Here is a 23079-nt window from a genome sequence, read left to right as displayed (position 1 = left end):
ATTTAGAGTACGTTTGGTACACTGAATGAGGATTACGATAGGAATTGTAATCTTTATTACTAGGAATAAAATATGTTGTAATGTAATAACTAAACATATTCATTAGTTTGGTTGTGAGTTATAATATTAGAATGAAACTTAACATTTATTTTAGGAAATTTCTTATTCATACAATTATATCTCTTTAAAAATTGTTATTTTTAAATTTAAGAGAGATATATGTTATTTTTTATGATTTTTTATTTTTATAATTGTTAGATGTATATGGAAAGTTTGTTTATTTGGAAATTTATTAAATTTTGAAATTATTGCTCTTACTAAGGAATAGCTAATACAACCTTTTATAGATGAATAGTTATTCCTCATTTTGAAGAATAGACATTCATAAGGAATGATTATTCCTTGTAATAAAAACATAATCAAACTAAAGAATAACAAAACCATAGGAATAATTATTACATTACAATGCCTATTACAGTCTACCAAACATACCCTAAGGTTAATGAAACTGTTAACCATAACTCTCTGCAATCACTTTTCATTTTATAGTTTTTTTAATGAGAAATGTTATGTCTACAATATTTTTACAACAAATCCTAAGTGACAGGTTATTACTGGTTGTTATTATTGAGGCAAAAAAATAATCTTAGTGTTAGGTTCAAATTTGAACCAATAACAACTAACCACTTGTGATTTGTTGTAAAAATGTTGTAGACATAGCATCTCTCTTTTTTAATAAGTCCTTTAAAAAATAAAATAAAAAGTTGTCTAAGAGTTATTAGAACCAATGTTACCAATTTCATGCTAGAATATTCTATTCCAGTTAGTTAAATGATACGAATAATTCATTTATTTTATCTATTCCGTCTATTTTGGTCTATTTTTCTAAATTCCGCCCAATATAATGACATCAATTGGTATGTAAATAAATCATTTTTTTTTTCATTACTTTACTCACGTATGGTATATATTTTTTGAGCAAGACTTAGGTACAGTATTTATGTACTATTTTTTAAGTTCACTTTTTAAGATTTTGCCATTTGGATTTTTTCTCATGGAATGGAAGTATGTTTTTAGTTAAATAGTCACATGTCTAAATTTTAAGAGGGAAACTTAAGGAGCAACATCTAAGGCACTGTACTTAAATTTTGTCTATATTTTATTCTTTTACTCGTATATGACCTGTTATGTTATATACGATAACAATATTAAGGACGTTTATATTATTTAATTTTGAATTAATAATTTGATATGCTATAATATAATGTAATGAATTGCACTGAAATAGACCAATAACGAATTGCACCATTTAAATATATAAACCGTAACTGAATTGACAACTTTGATTATAATTCCTTATTAATCCCTCGGATGAATGTACTCTCCCAAACCAATGGGTCATAGTTCTTGGGTCCACAGTCTAAAGCTTTTCTTTATAAAACCAAAAGTGTCATTTGATACACTGGATTTAGAAAGTCCCTCTTGCCAGGAACATGAGGGCGTTCATATTGTAGAATTTGCTAAGTTTGCCTGCCTCTATAGATTTTATATGCTTTTGGAGTTGAAAGTTTCATCACAAAGACATCGAGACCAATTCCACGTTACTTAGAAAGTAAACTGTAAAAGGAGAGAGTAAAAACTAGTCACCACTAACCAGAGTCCAGAAGAAGCTTGGTCATCCGCGGCATTTCACAAGAAGCCGTGTTGGCATAACCTGGGTAAGTAGTGTAGTAAACCACAACATGATTGTGATGCATTTAACAGAGTTTTAACAATATAAATGCGACGCGTCCTCTCTTCAACTTGCCTTAGAATATAGACCACCATGTTTAATCAACTCGTGTTAAACGACAACAACAACAAGCTACTATTACTACTATCATTACATGCATCACATCACCACCCCTCTCTATGTGATACTATGTTTTAAATAATATAAGTGGTCTTAGCATTTTTCAAGATAGGTGGAATAGAAACGTATTTCGCCAGAGTTGTCCGTTTGTCAGTAATTTCAATTCTTCCTTGGCTAAGATCATAGGTACTTTAGATTTATATATTTTAAAAATATAATAATAATAATAATAATAATAAAGAAAGAAAGAAGAAGACTATAACTCCATTAGGAAATGGGGCATAGAAATTGACAGATATGACATACATTAATGAGATCTTATAATAGAGTGGATCTGAGTAATTTGAAATTTATATACGTCTAAAGTCTTGTAACTTAAATGACATCTTCTAGTGTCACATGATAAATTTTACCCCCAAATTTTTTGCCTTGTAATGGCAAACACGAATAGCAAATACAATAGAATACTTACAAATAGCAAACACAATAGAATACTTTAAACAGTTTGAGTGAATGAAACGCACAAAAAGCCAGGGACAACCATTCTTTGGCCTGGTCCCCAAAATTTTGGAAAGAAAAAAAGTATATGTATAAGGACTGATTTTAGCAATTTGGTCCTGTAAAATTACACTTGCCCCTCTCCCTCTTAACAATATCATTGACCCTCTTAGTAATGTCCATCCAAAAAAAAAAATTATAAATCTAAACCTTAGAAAAAAAAAATTAACAAGCCCAAAAAATTTAGGCCAACAACAAAATCACCAATAATAAAGCTAAAGAAAATTTAGCTCAATTTTACCAAAAACAAATAGTCCTACCATTATTTTTTTGTAAAAAAAACAAAACAAAACAAAATTAATCCAAATGTTATGAATTAGATCATTCCATCAAATCCCCCCCCCCTCCAAAAAAAACCCTAACCTAAAGTAAGAGACGTTGAACGGTTGAAGGGAGAGACAATGTCACTATCATAAGGAGACCGAGACGTAGTAGTCGAGCAGCACAGTAGCAGCAGAGTTGCAACCTAGCCCCCAAATCTAGCATCTCTCTCTCTCTCTCTCTCTCTCTCTCTCTCTCTCTCTCTCTCTCTTAGTGCACTAAGTGCTAAAGAAAAAAAGAAAAGGGAAAACTGGGAAGTGTGAATGTTAGCTATTGTTATCATTGAAATTGAAATTCACCATAATAAATTTGTCACATAATGCACAACAAAATTAATGTTCATAATTTATTGGCACAAAAAAAAAATTAATAAGTCATTCCAAAACAATAAAGTTGCAAATTTTTAGCTCGGCAATGAATAGGACCACTAAAGTAAAAAAATACAAGACCAATTTCAATTTTGGTCCCATTATGTATACATTATATTTATTTATTTTGGTCACACTATGTATACATCATATTAAAAACTACAAGACGAATTTCAATTTTGGTCTCACTAGGGTAGCAATGCTTCCTTTGCTGCCATAAATAACTCATCACTAAGGTCTAACATCAAAGTCATCCAAACTACATGATCAAGAGGTTCACTTTGACAACCTACTCACCAACCTTAAAGTTCGCCCCATAGCAAATCCTAGAAACGGGTTGTACTTGGGAATACACTGCCTTAATTGTACTAGGGCATTTGCTCACTTTTAACCCAAGTTCTTGGATCATTTATCAGCAACAAAGTTGTGGGTGGCACCTGTGTCCAACATGGATTCAACCCCCTTAGCATTCATCTCCACGTGAGCATAGGACAAGTCTTTCGTTGATCTTGCACCAAGTGCATTTAGTAACTATGATGAGTTCACACAACTAGGAACTTCACCATCCAAATGTTTTTTGTCATCATCAACAACTATCACATTCAACTTCTCATGTTTTTGGTACTCCCTTACTCGACGAGGCCCATTACAAATGTAAAAGCCAGAATTCTTTTGTCCTTTGCCTTGCTGTGAAGTCTCACCCTTGGTAAAGGTCTTTACACCCCCATCTTTCTTCTTCTTATGATTGTTTTTCTTGTCTTCCTTTTGCTGATTTTCTTTACCTTTGTTTTTGGACTTTCTTTTTTTCTCATACCTAATAGACCTGGCAAACTTAAAGTCTACCAAAGCATCCGCAACAGCCATGGTAGCAGGCAAATCACGAACCCCCTACCTTTGTGTTGTGGAGATCACCTTGGAGATTTTTCTTGAGTAATTAATATAACATATAGAGATAAACTTTAACTCAAAAGGCATAAGCCCTACGGGTATGTGCTCAATTATGTTATATTAACTACTCATTATTCTCATCATTATTCATGTGAGACTTAACTCACACGTGTAACTCAACAATCTCCCCCTCACGTGTGAGTGTCTACCTCTTTATAAGCTTCAAGATCTCTCCATGAGCCATAAACAAGTCCTACTCACTTCCCCTTGCCTAATGAGCTTTTTCCTTCACTAGGGTCTCATCCATGGGCCTGCAGCATGTCAACCTTGCACGTCTTTTATTTTCCATGAGAAACTAGCACTTCATCGTTGTTTAACACCATTGGCAATAATACTCCTTTGTTGGACCTTTTCCAAGATCGTTTGGGTGGCCTTTATGGGCTTGTTTGCTATAATATACCGTCTCCATTCCAACTGTGAAAGATACCCCTTCCTACTCCATTTGCAAAAGGGCTCCAAATACACACACCCTGTTCCCGCTCCAACTATGAAAATAACATCGATAACCTTGCCACCTTTGCCTCACACCACCATGGGCTCTGATGCCACTTGTTAGGTCCCGAATAATATTGCCACTAATATTATCAATCCATATAGCAATCACACAAAAAAAAACACAAATATTTTCATGAAGAACCCTTTCTCTTTGAAGGGAAAAACCATGGAACAAACTCCGAATCAATTTTCCTATTATCAGCTCAATTGTAATACCTCTAGTGTATGTCTCACAGCTAAAAAAAAATCTTTTTTTTTTTTTTTTAACTCTCACAAACACTCTCTTTGTGTCTCAAGGCTAAAAGAAAAATATTTTATTTTTCTATCACACACACTAATTATTTATCTAGAATGCAGCAACATTTTGATCTCTTCTCTCTACCTTTCTTCTCTTCTTCTTTCTATTTTCCACGCAGATCTTCTTGGCTATCTTCTCGAAAGCAGCAACACTTTGCTCTCTCCTCCTTGGCTATCATCTTGAAGGCAGCATCACTTTGCTCTCTCCTCCTTGACTATCTTTTCCTTGCGTTCCTCCCAAGTGAAAATCTCTTTTTTCTCTCTTGGTTTCATGCTCTATTTTCCCTCTCCCCATAGGGAGGACCCTTGGGCCACAGCCATCAAATTCTTTATAGCATTATCTATTTATAAGACTCTTTTCATATTCCCTCTTAAACTAGAAATACATTACTTCTTAACAAGGAATAGACTTTCCTTCCACACCGAGGAATAATCTTTCCTTCCACACAAAGAAAACTAAATTAATATTTCCTTCTTCAATTAGGAAATCTAATTTACTTTCCTAGTCACAATTGAAAGTTGTGGCAATTTCCCAACAATTTCCACCTTGACTCAAATTCCATCAATTGTTTTCAACTATCTTCTTTCCTCTTGAGATAGCTCCACCTTAATCAAGTACTCTTCGTTTCCTCTTGGAATAGCTCCACCTTAATCAAAGCAATCAATTCTCTTCGATCTTAGTTCCATCTAAGCCCAAGGCCACAACCTTGACATAAATAACTTATTTTCTTTTGTCATGTTCAGCATAAAAAATAAATAAAATAACTTGACAAAATCACACACAATTCCAATGTGCATCAACTTTTCAGCAAGTCTCTTGCAACCTAAACAGTATTGCAAGGCAAGATTTGATTCTTCAACTCTTTCTTTAATGCTTCCCATGAATCAATCTTCCCTCTACCAGCATCATCATCATCTTGCAATCAGGTCCTCCACCACAACTTGGAATGCTTAACGAGGTACATACTTGTGATGGTAACATTTTCTTCATCCGAAACCTGAGCAACCTTGGAGTACTTCATATGGCACTTTGAGTGCTATTGAAAGGCTTCAAATCAGGCACATTCACTTTGGTGGAACCTTGCCCTTTACCATGAAGTCCATTGATTGCTCTCTTCAACAAAGAAATCTTAGTTTCAAATTGGCTTGTTGCTTCTTTCATAGCATTAGATTGAGTATGCAATGCTGCAACCCCAATTCTTCAATGTGATGTAGTGCAACATTCACATGTTTTGCCAAAGCATTTCTCATTTGTCAAAGTAAATTTAACCACGTTGTCCAACCTATAACAAATTGAACCAAGGCCCTCTTATGTAGGAGCCCCAAAAATTCCTTCCAACTATGCCACTCTTGCTCTTATTTTTCACGAAGGATTGATATCCATCACTGCAACTCCGCTCTGATACCAACTATGACATGACAAATTTTACTCCAAATATTTTTCTTTGTAATGGCATTAAGTTGCCCACTTAGTCTCAACCAACACCAATAGAACACAAATGGAATAGTGTTTGAGTGAATGAAATTCACACAATGTCACACCAAGTTTACAAGAGTAATCTACTAACCTTTATTAATTTCTCACAAAGTACAAAAGAAATCCAATGCCCTTTTAAACAATTCACACTAGGGATCCCTTAGCTAAAATTGCCTACATAAAGGCTACAACACACCCCTACAAAAACTTAGAGAATTCACAAATTGCACACACTGTACCCTTTCATGTTTCTGCCTAACACACCCCTACAAAAACTTAGAGAATTCACAAATTGCACACACTGTACCCTTTCATGTTTCTGCCTAACTTGTTGCTGACACTCCTAGCAACCTTAAGGAAAGATGTGTATTGCTGGAAATAACAATCAATGGGTAGCCACTTGAACATGTGACCTCCTCTATGGTCATGCCTTAAGACAATCACAACTATTGTTGTCTTAATCTTCCTATAGTGCTGCCAACACAACCCACAAATTGCCCACATGTGCACAACCTTGGCACATGCTTTAGCCCTTCATAGGCGTTGTGCCACATCCTAGGAGCTCACACCTGATGCCCATCCCAACATATAGAGGGCTTGGCCTGTGCCAATGTTGCCTTCCAATAATCCACACAACTTACAACTTAATAACTACCCATATGCCTTCAACCCATGATTGGCAAGCATCACAAAACCCAAGCCACATTATTTCCCACATAGCTTGCACATGCCCACACTCTTGGTAGTCCAGTTCTGCCTTGCACACAAGCAACAATGCTCATACACCACAACTGCTCATGGCCACACCTATGCAAGGTTGCCACAACCTAACTCAACATAGCATTAAGAGCACCTAGCACATGTCATGGTTTGTAACATGTCAAGCCGAGCCACACAACTTCTCATCAATGCCATCATTAAGCCCACAAGCCATCAACTAGTGTAAACCATGCACTATTATGAGGGCACCACCACCTATTACTGCTCATAACCTAGTGTCGCCCATGGCTGCCAAGCCCCAACTCATGGTTAGCATGAGGTGCAAGGTTCCCTAAATGCTGTCACTACTTGCTGCTCCAAGGTCAAGCACCTAGTATTCTAATAGAAACATTTAAGGTTCAAATTCCCTCCAAAAATATCATATTATATATATATATATATATTTAAAAGTAATGAATTCCCTCCCCCAACTATCTAATTATAAAAAATAAAATAAAACTATTTGTATATAGTACTTTTATTTTATATATATATATATAATTCAATAGTTTTTTAGGGGAATTTAAACCCTAGACATATTCGTTGAAAAAACTAGAAAGTGCTAGTTGTGTTGGAATACATCAGTTTGCATCACACACAAAACCAAAATAATGAAAGACTATGGATCTACTTTTATAATACAAGATAATACATGAACTATGAATCTTAGATAGTTGGTTTGATTCACATGCCTTGCTGTAGTGAAATCAAAACAAACTTAAGATTAGATCTAGAGAAACCCTTTAGATTTTCATCTCAATTCCACAATAGCTTTAGAGAGTGGGTGCTTTTGTCAAAAATCTTGAAGAAAAATAGTTATCTTTCTTGGTTTTTGCAAACAATCAAATTTTCTCTATATGTTCTCTATAGAAAAGTAATGATTTCCTTTTTTTCATCCTGACAAAATAACTTATAAATTAATTAATTAATTAGTTTTTGGGCTTTTAGTTTGTGGCTTGAGATTAGGTCAAATGATGTAGTAAAGCTCTAGCTGTTATGAGGTTTGGGCCTCTTGTTAACACTTGACAAGCTTCAAATTACCATTAATTTAGCACCACTATGAAAATTTAATTACACTTTAGGCTTTATTAATAAATTATATCTCGAGAATATATTAATTAAATCAATTGACCCCTCCATGAAATACCTATTGTGAAACAAAGTCATAAATCAACTACCACTTTGTAAATTATTATTTTATTCCTTTAGTCTCTGGTTTAATATTTTTAGTTATTCTTATATTATATGAAATTTAATTTCATTAAAAATAAACTTTAATAACTCTTTACAAAGAAGTTGGGCCTAGCACATTGAAAAACCAATTCCCAATAAACTTAATTCAACTTTCTCAAAAAAAAAAAAAAAAAAAAATTAACCTAATTTCATGATTAGGTTCACAATCCTTTTAGGATTGAAAGTCTATGAGAATAGAAGTTATAAAATTTATCATTCTGGTGACAGTTGTTAATAGAATAATAAATCTCATAGCGTTTTAGTTCTATGAATCGTACACACTTAAGACACACCAACACGTCAAGGAACTAGAGTTTTGAGTTTATAAGAAACTTTGTGATTTATATCTTTTGTAACTAAATCACATAAATAATGACAAACAATGTATCTCATGGACTATAATATAATGTCCAATTAGTTTATCTACAAATAGTTTCATATAATTAAACATTTCAATTAATCATAATATATCATACAAATTGGATTTTAAGGCACAAACTCCTAACAAGTTGAAACACAATACTCTTGGCAATTTGTATATAGTATTGTAATTTTGATTTCAATATATGTGTGTGTATATATATATATATATATTTTTTTTTTTTTTGTTTGGCCAAAATATTATCAGGGTTTATAATAATAACCCAAATGTGTGGAGCCAATCAATTTTTCCCCTCCCCATTTTGGCAAGTTCAGTAAGATTTGTTAATAATTTTGATATATTATATTTAGAAACTTTAATTGACAGACCCCACTTGAAAAATTATTCCTTGCTCTAGATCGAGCACCGTGCTCCTTACTAACAAGAACGTTAAATTGACACGAATAGAAAGCCGTGAGTCGTGAGTGCCTAGACCAATGTGTTTCACACCACAAGCGGCTACTTTTTAGGCTTCGATTAAAATGTTGAAAGCTAATCACAATCCTTCAAAACTTTGGATTGGTGTCTTGTGTGCTTCAAAAAGGTCACGTGAAAACATTCATTCAACGGAAAACCTGTAATTACCAAGTACTAAAAGAGTTTCATTAATTCTTGGCAATGCCATTGACATGAGAGAGAGAGAGAGAGAGAGAGAGAGAGAGAGAGAGTTAATAGTGTGAATGGGGTGGTTTGTCTTGGAGTCAAGGTCTTGGAGAATTTAGTTATACGAACATTACGCATTTGTAGATTATAAAAATGTCAATTATCGCAATAGGCTAAGCGAAACCATTACAATACGCTTTTAAACATCTATTACTTGACCCCTAAAAGAAAACAAACGGACAAGAGAGAAGAAGGAACAAAAAAGCAGCAGGCCTTTGTATTCCAAGCCCAACACTATCCATGTAACCATTACCTATATCGCCTCAAAATCACAAAATGAAAATAAAAAGCACACAAATATGTTGAAATTGAGAAGGCTTAATACTTAAAAAATGGCAAAACTTAGATACATCCTTTATGTGTCAAACCTTAAAATCTTCAATTAAATTCAACTATAAAATTTATTGGCCAATATAGCACAAACATTTGCCTTATTGGTCAATACATTTTCTTGTTCTTCCAATGCAACATAGTTGAATTTAATTGAGAGAGTTTAGGTAAAGCGCTAAAGGAACTGTAACTAAAATTTACCCAATACTTTAATAGAAAGCAGACGATGAACCCAAATCAAATCCAGTAGTACTAGTGTCCGGGACAGGTGGCATCCTCCCAAAGAGTGGGCTGTGCTGCACAAATTCATTAGAATCAAAACCCAAGTACGGCCCAGTAAGTGCAGAGTCAAGCCCATTTGTAGTATCCTCAGAAAACCCAATAAAGTTCGTGTCAGTCCAAACTCCTTGTCCCATATCGGAGCCCAATAGTCCAGACCCATAAAAAGATGATGACGCATCAGGAGGCAAGGGTGGTAGCTGAGTGCTATCAGAGTAAGTCTGTGAGTGTGAAAGCCCAGTGTCAGTGTCCATAATACCAGTAATGGGCTGATAAGAATCCAAAGTTGTTGAATTCCCTTGAGCCCACCCAGAAAATGGACATGCAGCATTGAAAGGGTCCTGTGTGAAGAAGAGCTCTGTGGTGGTGGTGTTTGTGTTGTTGGTTGTGTCATTTTGTTGGTGGTGTTGAAGGGCAGGAGTGAAGAGAGGTGAGATTTCATGGTGTGTTTCGTCAGGAGAGATAATAGAGGTGACAGAGGAGCCTCTAGGCATGTCAGAGTAAACAAAGTTGGTACGAGCTTTTGAACCTCGCATGGACCGAGCGGCTCGGTCATAAGCTAAAGCTGCTTCTTCTGCAGTGTCAAATGTGCCGAGCCAATGTCTCTCTTTTGTTGAAGGGTCTCGTATCTCTGCTGCATATCTACCCCATGGCCTTCTTCTTACTCCCAAAAACCTTAATGCTTCTCCTTGTTGGTTTTGTAGTGGTGTTTGTTGTTGTTGTGGCTGTGCCTTTCTTTTGGACTTTGATGAAGAGGGTGAGTTGGCTGGTGATGAGTTATTGTTAAAGTCCATGATGTTTGAGAATAAAAGATAGGTCTAGAATTTAGATATAGGCAGAAATTGGCCTGAATATTTCAGTGTTTATCACTTGAACTTCTAAAAAAAACCAATACAAAAAAACAAAGAGAGAGAGAGAGGGTTTTTTCTTATTTTTGTCTATAGACTTGGTGAAATTTTAGAGGAGAATGATTGTAGGTCTTGTTTTCTGGTAGTTGCAATGTAGGGTGGTTTAAATAAGGGCATTGTCTAATATATTCACGTGCTTTTTACCGGACTTGCCCTTCACAAGTTCTCAAAAGGCATTGAAATCCCACTCTATCCAAATGATGAGCCAACAATGACACTATTGAGTGTGTGCAATCTCTCAATCTCATGTTTTTTGCTAGTAATGATCTGTGAGAGTGGGGCCATGATTCTTTGTGGGTGATATCATTAGTTCATACTAATTGCCCTACTAAGCATTCCTCTAATCTCTGTTTAGACTGAAGTTAATTTCGACAGTTTTTTCCCCCTTTTTACTCTTTAAAACTGTTCTAGTTTATGAGAATTAATAGAAGAATAAAACGCAGCACCACCTCTCTACAATACGTTACAATTTTATTAGATTTTTGGACCCTCTATATGATTTAACTCCCTCCAAACACATTAATAGTATGGCGGTTTTCTTTTAGTAATACACTATTCTTCAATATTGTTATTTAATAACAATAATTCATTAGAAATCACCTTATTGGATTGACCTGGCCACTTAGTATATACACATTTGGTCTCCACTGAAATCTACATGAATCTAATCCTACTGGTTAAGCTGACAAACTTCCAAGTAATTTTCAAAAACTTAATAAATTCACTTTTCTATTATTTTTTATTTTTTATTTTTAACTGTGTGCAGAAACCCATGACTCCTAACCAAGGAGACGGGGGTAAATAAGTTAAGTCAATTAAATTAAGATCTTATAAACTATAAGTTAACAATATGTCAGAGTTATCAAGATCTAACAAAAGAGCTACATCAATGCAATACATCATGTAAAACAAAATCAACATTTTTATTACAGCCTCTTGTTGCTAAAGCATCGGACACACATGGTTGGTTTCCTTCATAATTAAGCTATACTTCATTATAATGAAAAACTTAGATGATATAATTCCTATAATCATACAATATTTTGAATTAGGACATTGGGTTTGTGCATTATGGTCAATGTTGAGAAATAAAACATGTAGGCTCATATCTTAATGTGGTATTTTCATTCAATTATTTTAGAATATTTTCCATAATTTTTATGAAAATGAAGAAAATTTATTTCCCACTGCCAAACAGATCCCAAGGTTGAATTTGCTTGTCTGTTTCGTGCTCTTAGCAAAAGAAGGATAATCTTGGCTTCAAATTCAATTCCCTAGGAATTAAGAAAAGAAAGCGCCCCATTCTCTTCATTAAATACATGGGCGTTCAAATTTTCCACCCATGAACTGTGTAATAATTGGAATGATTAGAGACTCGATAGTCATGACTGGCATGTTCTCCTTGACTAACTTTCTTTTGTAAATTTATATTTTAATAAAGCTCAATGGTGTTGATTAATACATAAAATTATATGATGAATTCAATAAAAAGTTCTCACATGTGAAGAGAAAGAGAGTCACTTGAATCAGGTACTAATCATGGATTGTACTAATCAAATCACCAGTATAAATAATGAGCATGCACGCGTTAGAAGAACTTTATCCAAACCCAAAAAGGTTTGTAATAGATTAATCTGCACCATATGATTGCTAAATACATGCCCACAAATCCAATTATCATTCCCCTGATCATTCAAATGTCAGTACCCATCATCTCATTACAATGATTTCAGCATAATTTTAACCAAACCTTGATCTTTCAAAGATAATTATACAAGCTTTTTGCCTTATAAAAAACTACATCTACAAAATTTTAAAACTTTTAACTCTTTTTCAGCATTTCTCTTTACACTAGTCTTCTTGCACGCGCTATAAAACATGTGAGATAACTTCTTTCAAAGTTTTATTGTGTAATAAGGTTAGTCGTTTCTTTTTATGTTGCACGTGACATGTTTTCTTTCTTCATATGGTTTCATACCTATAATGCTTTTGTTAAAGAGTAAAATATTTTTTTAATTCTTCTTTAAATTTTTTATTTTTTACAAAACTTTATGTTTCTTATAGGATCGATTACCTTTGAGATTTCAATAATAAGTAAATTAAGAGGTCAAATTAGTGTGTAAAAAAAATGCATAAAAGGTCATGTTACCCTATGCAATGCAAATGGAGTCTTTGACGTGGAACACAGGAATATAATTGTCTCAACCATGTGCATCCAATTTGAGCTAAATATAATGATATGTTCCACCATCTCTCTCACCTTTTCAACCCCAAATTTTGCTTTTTTTAACTCCATGCAAATGGCTTCTTTTTTTTTTTTTTTCCACTTATATTATTTCACGGAGTTTGGAGCATACTTTGTTGCAGTTTAGTATTAACACAATTAGGCCTCCAAATAAGGGAAAGGCATTTTGGGATGCATGTGAGAGGGACACAAAGCGTGCTTTTTCTTAAGAAAAACAATCACTAGGAAGACCTACCTACTGAAAAGAAAAACTAGAAGAAGAACAATTTTACATTAAGCCATGGACCCCAATAGATGGCCTTTCGGTACATAGACTATAATTTATTTAAGAAATGTCGTACGACAATCCTCTCGGTTAATGGTCCTTATTATTGATGATAAATTTTTTTTTTTTTAAATCCAATTTTATTGGCTTATTGATGTAATGAAAAACTTGTATAATTAAGATGCAATGACTTGAGCAACACGTGGTGTCAGATTTGTTCTAATGACTATGGAGGTATATTCCAACATTCAAATGCACATTTTTTTTTCTTTTTTGTGAATTAAAAAAATTGTTATGTTAACTAGTGTCCTTAGAGCAATTGTTAACAAACTATTTTAGAAAAATTTTAACATAATTTTTATAGAAAATAGGAACAGCTATCAAAATATTAATTACTTTTTTTTTCTTTTTTCATAAAACATTTCCTAAAATAATTCATTAACAAATGTACTTAAGACATTCATTACCATTTTCTTTTAAAAAAAAAAATGCAGGGATGACTAGTCTATGGAAGATTTCACATCAACATAACTTGTTGGTACTTAGAGAACTAATTTTGTGTCATTAAGGATTTGAACTCAAGACAAAGACCCTAACCAAATCACATGGGTAGAGGCGGGGACCTAATTGAAAAAAATGAGTCATAACCCATCTACCTTAATATTCTGAAAATTAAAATGTTTTTTTTTTAAAATATATTTTTGTAAATATTTAAATTTTGACCTTTTAAAATTACATTTGGTCCCCAACAATTAATTCAATTCACCAAAAGAAGGAAATAATAATAACAATGATAATTATAATATGATGATGATGATTATTGACAAATTGGCCATGATGTGTGGTAATTTTCTGGGGCAAAAAATAAAAGACTTTTTAGCATGCAACATTTTTTAAATGTATTTTCTATCTTTTTGGTTTTTTATGCAGATCATCTTTTCGAAAACAAAGAATACTTTCCTAATCAACTAATAATTAAGAGATTAAGGGTCTTCATGCGATGTTACTCTTTTATTTCTATTGTAAAGTAGTTCCATACTCTTAGATATTTGAATATGTGCTTCTTTCTTTTTTCTCAATATATGTCATGTTAGATTTTTCCTTCAAAATTTTGATAAAGATGATATTTTTTACTTATCATCATTTTTTTTTTCTTTCTAAATTATAGCTATGATTGCTATGCTATAGAAGATCAACATTTATAGAATGGCTATACTTGTATTTATTCTCCTAGTTTTTACTATAGTTATAGAACAAGAATTTTTAGTCATAAATATTATAACAAAATTAGGTTTGTAATAAAAAGAAATATGATCTAAAGTATTATTTAATTTTGTACATTAAAAAAGAAATTGTTATATTTTAAATTTATTGAGAAACAATTATTTTGAATCTTTTATTTCTTTTATATATTTTTGATATTATTACACTAGCCTTGTCTTTTCTTATATTAATTTAGTCTTGAATTTTAGTATAATTTTCATTCTAAAATTTCAAATAAAAAATTAATTTGTACATTAGACCCCCCAAATATTAAATTCTGGTTATTTCTTTGCACATGGGAGTAGATCTTTATCACTAAACTCACCCTCGATAGTCCAAATGCATATCTTTGTCTAGTCCTTGCAGATTACTCCAGCACTCTTTTTTTTTTTTTTAATCGGAGATACAATTGCAAAGAGATTTTTGGCTCTAAGGCTTCGTCACCTACGTAGCAAAAGTTGGTCCCCTCCGAGGTCGGTATAGGTCAAAAATCTGATACAACTTTAGAGGAGAAACAATTAATATTTTTAGTAGAACGAGCACGCAAATTGATGTAAAGTTGAACGGGATTGACACATTGTCTCTTTATCTAAGTTTTATTATTGTGACTGTCTTCTCACATTGTCCTATTCAGTTTTCTGCCTAAACACATCTTCCTAATATTTCTCCCACGATTAAGAGTGTGTTAGGCGCAAAAGTTTTTTACTTTTTGTCTCAGCTTTCTTGCCAACAATTTCACTTCTAAATTTTTTTAAAAATAAGGTAGATTTTAATTTTTTTTCTCACACATTTATCGTAAATTATCATCTTCTCTTCTAAAATTAAAAAAAAACATAAATTATCAAACATTATATCATTTGAGAAATACTATACAAATAAGTTGCTGTCAAACAAATACTAAAGCAGCTAGTGTGGCATTTAAGCTGCCTTCTTGTAGAGGCATTTAGTGACCTTTATCCTGAGTAGTGTGGTGTGTGGTGTTTCTAACCTTATGTAGTGCTAGGATACGAAGGTAGTGAGAGATGGGTACCAGTTCTGCACAATGTATCGGTGTTCCTTTCTTTTGTTTTGTTTTTGTTTTTGTTTTGAAGTATTTTTTTAGAGGACTCATCAAAAACTTTATTAACTGAAGACGAATCAACAATGAAGGACGAATCAATAAGAATGACATGTTAAAGCTCTGGTGGAACAGCCAGACCAAATAATCTGAAATATTCTTAGTCATCCTAACTAAAGCATGTGCCACTGCATTAATATGAGAGGAATTACATCCTCGTAATGACCTAGCAAGAGCTTGACGAATGAGAAAAACCTCTCGCAAAGCAAAGCCCCCACAGGGTGAATTTTAGGTCACCACTCCCAAGAATTCACCAATCAAGAACAAGCAGTTACAAATATAAAGAATCTTATCACTACCCTATACTATCCAAAAATATCAACCTACAATTGAACATTTATATCAATCCTCAATTGAACTTGATCTTATAGAAAACTTCTTCGCATGCACGGATCCCAGTAACTAACTCCAAGCAATTGAGTGATTCTTGTTGGCTGCAAAGTTCTTCACTTCAAAGCACATTAAAGATCTAGAATCTCTTTGTTACAAAACCTAAGGCACACAAAATGCAGTAGTTTCTCACAGAATATATAAGTTTTCTAATTGAGTCTCTGTATCTTTGATGACTTTAAAATAAGCTGTTTATATGGTCTAGGGTTGAAGAGGATGAAACCCTAGCAATCCAAGTCATTATAGGCCAAAATTCAGATTTGAGAATTCTGAAATCGTAGATCTAGATCTCGATAGATCGAGCTTGTATCGAGCTTCTCCATTAAATCTCGATAGATGTTAGTGTTAAGACTAGTGTCGAGAAATACTGAAACTACTTTTCTTCACTCATTTCTTGGATCAATCTTCATATCTTCAATGATACAACTTAGGATGTAAACTTTACATAATTGTTTATAAATTAAACCTAATTTAGATCTACTTAATTATAAGTAAAATGCGTTTCGTCAAAGGATAAGCTGATACATATAAAATATGACCCTAACACATATAAATGAAGGAGATTGTAGTATGTCGATAATTAGTGTAAAATTTAGTCACTTTTCTTAAATGGATCTTATACAAGTTCCCTACTAACAACATATTGCATCAGAACATATGTGACTAACCTCAATTAGTCTAATGAATATCCATAGGACTATAGCTGACCACATAGTTTTGAGACTTTTTTTTGTTTGATATTATTGTTTTCATCGTTGTTGTATTTTTTTTTTTTCATGTAAAAGAATATATTCTTCTTTATATAGAAATAATTACAATATGCTGCTAACTCCGCAGCTCAAACTCTTTTCTCTCTAAACTCCCAAGCAATTTGTGCATAAGGATGTGTCAATTTAGCTACAAGACCCTTGGCAAAAAATCAAAGTAAAAGAAGATAACTTGGAGTTGGAATGCATGGACAAAGCCAAAATTACATCTTTGAGAGTCAAAACATGGGCCAAAAAAAAATTTACCATCCAAGAATAATAAATTTACTAAGATTCAAAAACTAAATTAATAAATGAAAATCCAAATTATAATTTATTTAGTATTAACACATTATAAACAAAAAAGTGATTCAAAATAATTGTTCCTTGACAAGTTAAAAAAAAAAAAATTGCTTCTTAATACATTTCAACTCAATCATCCATCAAAATGAAACTCGGTATTCTTTTAAATCCTAAAAATCATCTATGATTGATTTTATAGTAATTTCTCTTTTAATATACGAAATTAAAAAAGTCCATGAGAATGTCATCTTCTATTTTGTTACAAAGCTTTAGTTTTGACAATATTCATGCTTGAAAAACCAAATTTTCCTGTTGGGCTTCCCATCATTTTCAATTTAAGTAAAAATTTACCGAGGAAATTTCAATATATATATATATATATATATAAGAACTCCCAAACTTATAGACAAAGTTTGAAACTACTCAACCTCACTCTCCTAAGTATTCCTCACAAAAGTCTGAGGAACATTCATTCAATTAATGAACCAAATGTGAAATATAGAGTTTACCACTATTTCAGTCTCTCTCTCTCTCTCTCTTCCCATACCTTCTTTTATAAACTCCCACATACACGAGAGAAAACAGCATCACGTTTCTTTTTCATTCCATTTGTTTAGCTAATAATCTATTCATTCCATCTATTCTATTCTTTTATAGGAGAGAAAATGTCTCTATAAATGATTTGACAGTCTTATACCTTAGTTTATTAAGAATCACTCCTTTACAAGATGCTTTGTTTTCTCTCCACTCTTCTTCTTTTTAATTCTCTTTAGTTCTTTTTTTCCTCATCTTACTTTTTTTTTTTTTTTTTTAATTCACCCAGCCAAACAAAGTGTTTGAGAGTGAAAATTACATGTCGCTCACATAGGCACAAGACTCGCAACAAGGCCATATATTCTAACTAGTTTAGTTAGCTATTAAAGTGAAAAGGAAGGTAGAAAACCTGCCCCTTTGTGATTCCTAAGCCAGTTCAATACTTTAGTAGGTGGGGCCAGAGAAATTCGCAATAGAAAGTATTTCCTGCCAATTGATTATCATTAAAAATTGAGGCAATGGACTGATTTTTATTCTTTTTAGTAAATTTCATGGTGCCTAGGCTTTGACTGAGGTTTTATTTATACAATATTATTATACTCACTCATGACCGACCAAAACTAGTTCAACATTTTAGACTTGGCAGATGTTAAGGCCCTGTTAAGTAGGCAAGCTCAAACTCACATTTTCACATTTTAAACAATATTATACATATTTTCATAAACTTTTTTACCCACACGTATTTTAAAAAATTACAAACAACATTACTCAAACTACTCCACCAAACACCCCCTAAATGTCAAGCAGAGTATGCTATGCAGCTATTGTCAAATATCACAAGAATCATGAAGTGTCAAGTTTCACATTTTTTTTTCCCAATTCATCAAAAAAAAGTATCATCAATACTTCATGAAAATATCACCATTGTTTCATGGCAAGTTAACTCAACTATTGATATATGCTTCTCTTATGTTTTGAGTCTCATGAACTCTATTTTAATTGTTAAAAGATATATATATCCTAGTCACTAATCCATTTGATAAAAAAATATTGATGTATAATATATATTTAGATAATAAGTATTAATAAATAAAATGTCAAATTAGAGAATTTATTAAAAGGAACTTACCTAATTCAATTGGAATTTGTTTAGAGAACATCAAACCTAATTGAATCAATATTGTTCTATGTGTTGAGTTACTTTATTCAAAAGACAATGAGTTCTAATTAGTTTAAATTATGTGTAGAACTATTTGTAGCTAAAAGTTTTTATTTTTATTTTTATAGGGAAGATCAAACCTCATGGAAGAAAGAAGTTGATTGTCATGTAAAGGCAAAAAGAGAAGATCATGTTACGTCTCAATCTAGTTTTGTGTAAATTAAGAAAATCAACTAACAGTTTTAATCAATCTTCAAAAAATATTATCATCAAATTATTAAGATAAAATATCAATCACACACAAAAATACAGATATTTACAGGGGAAATTCTTTCTCTTTGAAAGGAAAAATCACATTTCAAACTTTGAACAAATCCATAATTATAAAATCAATTACATACCCGGCTCGAATCTGGATTTAGTCGGAGCCCCTGTGGTTCCGGATACCAGGTGGTTTAACCAAAAAAAAAAAAAAAAATCAATTACAATATTTTTTTTTTCTCAATTTTATGCCTAACTTGAGATCCACGCTAAATACAATAACATCATCTCTTTAGGAATAATATGACCTCACCTGAGAACTTCACTCAATTTGAATACAACAACTTCCCAAAGTTGTGGCACCCAAAAAACTTCACCCTAGAGAAACCCACAAATTTATTTTTCTGTCTCTATATATCTCACTACTAAAGATAAAATCCTACTACAAAAAATCTAGGGTTAGGCGGCATTTGTAATATTGCAAAAAAAGCCACCTAAAATAAGATTTTTTTGTAGTGTCTCTTTTTTTCTTTTTCTCCTTTTTTTTTTTTTTTTTTTTTTTTTTTTTTTTTTTTTTTTTTTTCTCTCAAACATACTCACTATGGCTCACTGCACTTATTGTGGTGTCTTCTTCTTCTTCTTCTTCTTTCACTTTGCAATATCAAAAAAGAACCTCTTAAATTCTCATTGATTCTTGCAATTTTCAAAAAAAAGTTGTCAACAAAACCCAAATATTGTTATCTCTCTCTTTTCACACCCAATCCTATAATTTTTCTCCTCCTCCCTATGACCCTTGGACCAAAGTGATCAAATCCTTTGTAGTATTTTCTATTTATAAGACTCAATTCCTATTCTTTGTCTTCTTTGGTGGACAATGAATACATCAATTCTTCAACAAGTAATAGGTATTCGTTTCACTCTAAAGAATAGCCTTTTCTTCCACACCAAAGAAACACAAAAAATAACTAAATTAATTTTTCCTTCTTCAAAAAGAAAAGGCAATTAGCTTTCCTATTCACAATAGGAATTTGAGGCAATTTCCCAACAAACGAAACATAATTTTATCATATGAAAGCTTTCAAAAACTTATATGAAAATATTAGAAAAAAAGTCAACAAAATTCAAAATCTTTCATCTTACATGTGTGTGTGTGTGTGTGTGTGTGTGTATTCTAAATTATAGAATTATATTTTAATTGATTAGTATTTTCAATTGATGGGTATATAGAAAGGGCTACGTACTAAGGGGTAAGAATAATAACTACTGATGCAGAAAATCAACAGTTGAGTTCTTTGTCTGTGTGGATGGACAATGGCAATAGGTTCGTCTAGGGACAAACTTGTCTAGAATATTTGAAACGAAGAAAAAGAAATACACCGATGTGGTGTTTGCCAAAAACCCTCCAATAATTAAGTTAAAAATGAATTCAGTTGAATTATATTGCAAGAGAATTCAACTTGGGAGTAGATTTTGGGGTGAGAATTGTGTGTACCTTTTGGTGCTATTTTTCTCTAGCTTTATATCCATCTTGTCTTTAATGAGCAACGGATCTCTGCATTCATTCTTATTTGCAATAGTTAATATGTTACAAATTGATACTTTGATTTGCGTAACGTTTGCTTTCTCGTTACTTTGTCTGTTACTCTTTGGTATAAATGCCTGCCATAAATGTGTAATGTATCTTAGGTTCGTCCATTATGACTGACGAAGTTGTTAGAATTTGGATGCATCAGTTGCCCCTTATTTCTATCTTCATTTATGTGAAAAGATAGGAATAAAGGAAATCTCGTCTCTTCATTTTCTGTGCGCTCGCATTTATTGTGAGATGATGTTTCTCTTGCCCTTGTGACTCGAGTAGGGCTGAGATTGCCCGTCATACCAAGGGGCTGCCTCTTAAGTTTCCCGTGCACAATTTTCTATCAAAATTTTTCTTTTTGCTTTTCCCTCTTCCCTCTTTTTCTTACATTTCTCCTTGTGTCTATTTTTTGGAGCTTTCCTTTTCCTCTCTACTTCTAGAGATTCTGGTAAGTCTTTTCTTCAAAACTTCTTCTTTCTCTTTGTTTTTATGGTGGACTATTCTTTAGTTAGGCTAGATTGCCCTTCTATTTCCTTCTTTTTTGCTTGTTTGTGTGGTTTTCATGTCTCTAAAGGTAGGGAGGTCCCCAAGTAAACATTTTTATGGAGCAAGATTGTCCCTTTAAGAATATTCTGGTTTTTATTTTTTCCAGTGATTCCTCAGTCGGTGAGTTTTACCCAACTCTTGTCGAGGATGATAGGTGAGGGGGAAGTTTGATCTAGTGAGCTTGAACAAGTTTATCTTCATCTAAACAAGACGATGCTTCTGAGGTCTCTTCTTAAGAAACCCTTTTTAAAGCTTTAAGGGTGCTCTGCACTCTCAAAAAAGAAAGATGAATCTAGAATTAGGAACAGATTCCAACTTTCTCCTTTTGTTAAAATTAGGATTCCTGATGCTAGTGACAGAGCCTACTCTTATTTTCCTGATGAAGTTTGCCTCTATGAGGCTGCCTTTGCCAATGGTCTCTGTTTTCCTTTTCATCCTTTTATTAGAAAGTTATTCCTTCATCTAAATCTCACTCCTGCTCAGCTTGTCCCCACCTCATGGAGAACGGTTGTATGTTGTATGGTGATATGGATGTTTGCCAATGAAGGGGATATCCCTAGGGTAGAAGAATTCTTACGTTTTTATCATTTAGGACGGTCCAAGCTTCCTAGTTATTGAGAATTTAAACCTTGGGACAAAAATTCAAGGTTAGTTTTTGATTCCCCTTCTTCTTTTCATGAGTGGAAAACTAACTTCTTCTTCGTGTCTGGTGATGGTTGGGAAACCACTCCGAGTGAAAATCCAGTAGATGCTCCCGAATTGCTTCGTAGGTGGGGCACTTCTGTGTCTGGTGCCTCCTTCATTTATATATATATATATATATGCATCCATACGTGCTTGTTATTTCTTGACCTTGTAAAAATTCTCTACATGTATGTAGGGTCTGTTTGTCCTCACTTGAAAAAACGATATCATTATCTTCTAGAGAAAGTTAAGAGATACATTGAGAGCGTCTCTGATTTTGACGAACTCATTTCTCCATAGTCTCTTTTTCTTCACATCCTTGGACCTGAACCTTTTAATCTCATCCAAAAGAACATTAAGACTATCAAAAAGAGTAAGCATATTGATTTTGCAAATGTCACGTTGCCTTGGGCACCCTCCCTTTTTTATCATCTTTTTTTTTTTTTTTTTAAAGGAATGACGACTAGATTCAATAAGGGGAAATTGGCTAAGGTCCAAGAGAAGAAGGCAAAGGTGGGTTTGAAAGAAGGTCTTTTATTAAGAAAACGTCGTAGAGAGAATGAACTGTCCAAAGGAGACAATCATGTGGTCATTTCTTCTACTGTTCTGCCTGCTCTCTAACATCCTGCTTCTTCCACATCATCATTGGAGATGATTACCCCTACTGATGAGGTGGCTCGAAGCAAAGGGCGAGATAAGGCAGTAGTTGGAACCTTTTAGGACGATGCCAACTATGCTATGGTGAAGGCCCACGATGCCATTTCTGTTGAGGATTTGAAACCTTTGATGACCAAACCTTCGAATGAATTGATGTTGTCCCACATTCAGAAAATTATGCAAGTGTGCTTTCTACCTTCATCATATATTTGTATGAAGGCTTCTCCCTTGATTTCTTTTATCTTTTTATGCTCCAGGCATTGGGTGACTCTCTGTATATCTCAAGGAAATATTTGGACTATGAGGAGAAGTTCGTGGTGGCTCCGTCCAAGGCAGACTCACTTTCCTCTGAGAATTAAGTGCTGAAGACAAAGGTTACATCCCTTTTTGATGATGTGGAGAAAGCTCAGGACTAGTACATGAA

General features: G+C 33.2%; 1 protein-coding gene across 1 annotated transcript; it reads right to left on the bottom strand.

Moving 5' to 3' along the window:
• Positions 1 to 9475: 9475 nt before the first annotated feature.
• Positions 9476 to 10982, bottom strand: LOC111985019 (ethylene-responsive transcription factor LEP). Its single transcript, XM_024016639.2, has one exon. The coding sequence runs from the start codon at positions 10793 to 10795 to the stop codon at positions 9932 to 9934; it is 864 nt and encodes a 287-aa protein (XP_023872407.1). The 5' UTR covers positions 10796 to 10982; the 3' UTR covers positions 9476 to 9931.
• Between the last annotated feature and the right edge of the window lie 12097 nt (positions 10983 to 23079).

The sequence above is a fragment of the Quercus suber genome, unplaced genomic scaffold (assembly GCF_002906115.3).
Source record: "Quercus suber isolate HL8 unplaced genomic scaffold, Cork oak 2.0 scaffold_190, whole genome shotgun sequence".
Taxonomy (NCBI): Eukaryota; Viridiplantae; Streptophyta; class Magnoliopsida; order Fagales; family Fagaceae; genus Quercus; species Quercus suber.
The sequence above is the reverse complement of the archived record's forward strand: the minus strand, read 5'-3'. Positions and strand labels throughout refer to the sequence as shown.

What these genes read in the sequence shown, in the direction of transcription:
- LOC111985019 (XM_024016639.2), bottom strand. Translation starts at nt 10,795, where the DNA reads ATGGACTTTAACAATAACTCATCACCAGCCAACTCACCCTCTTCATCA.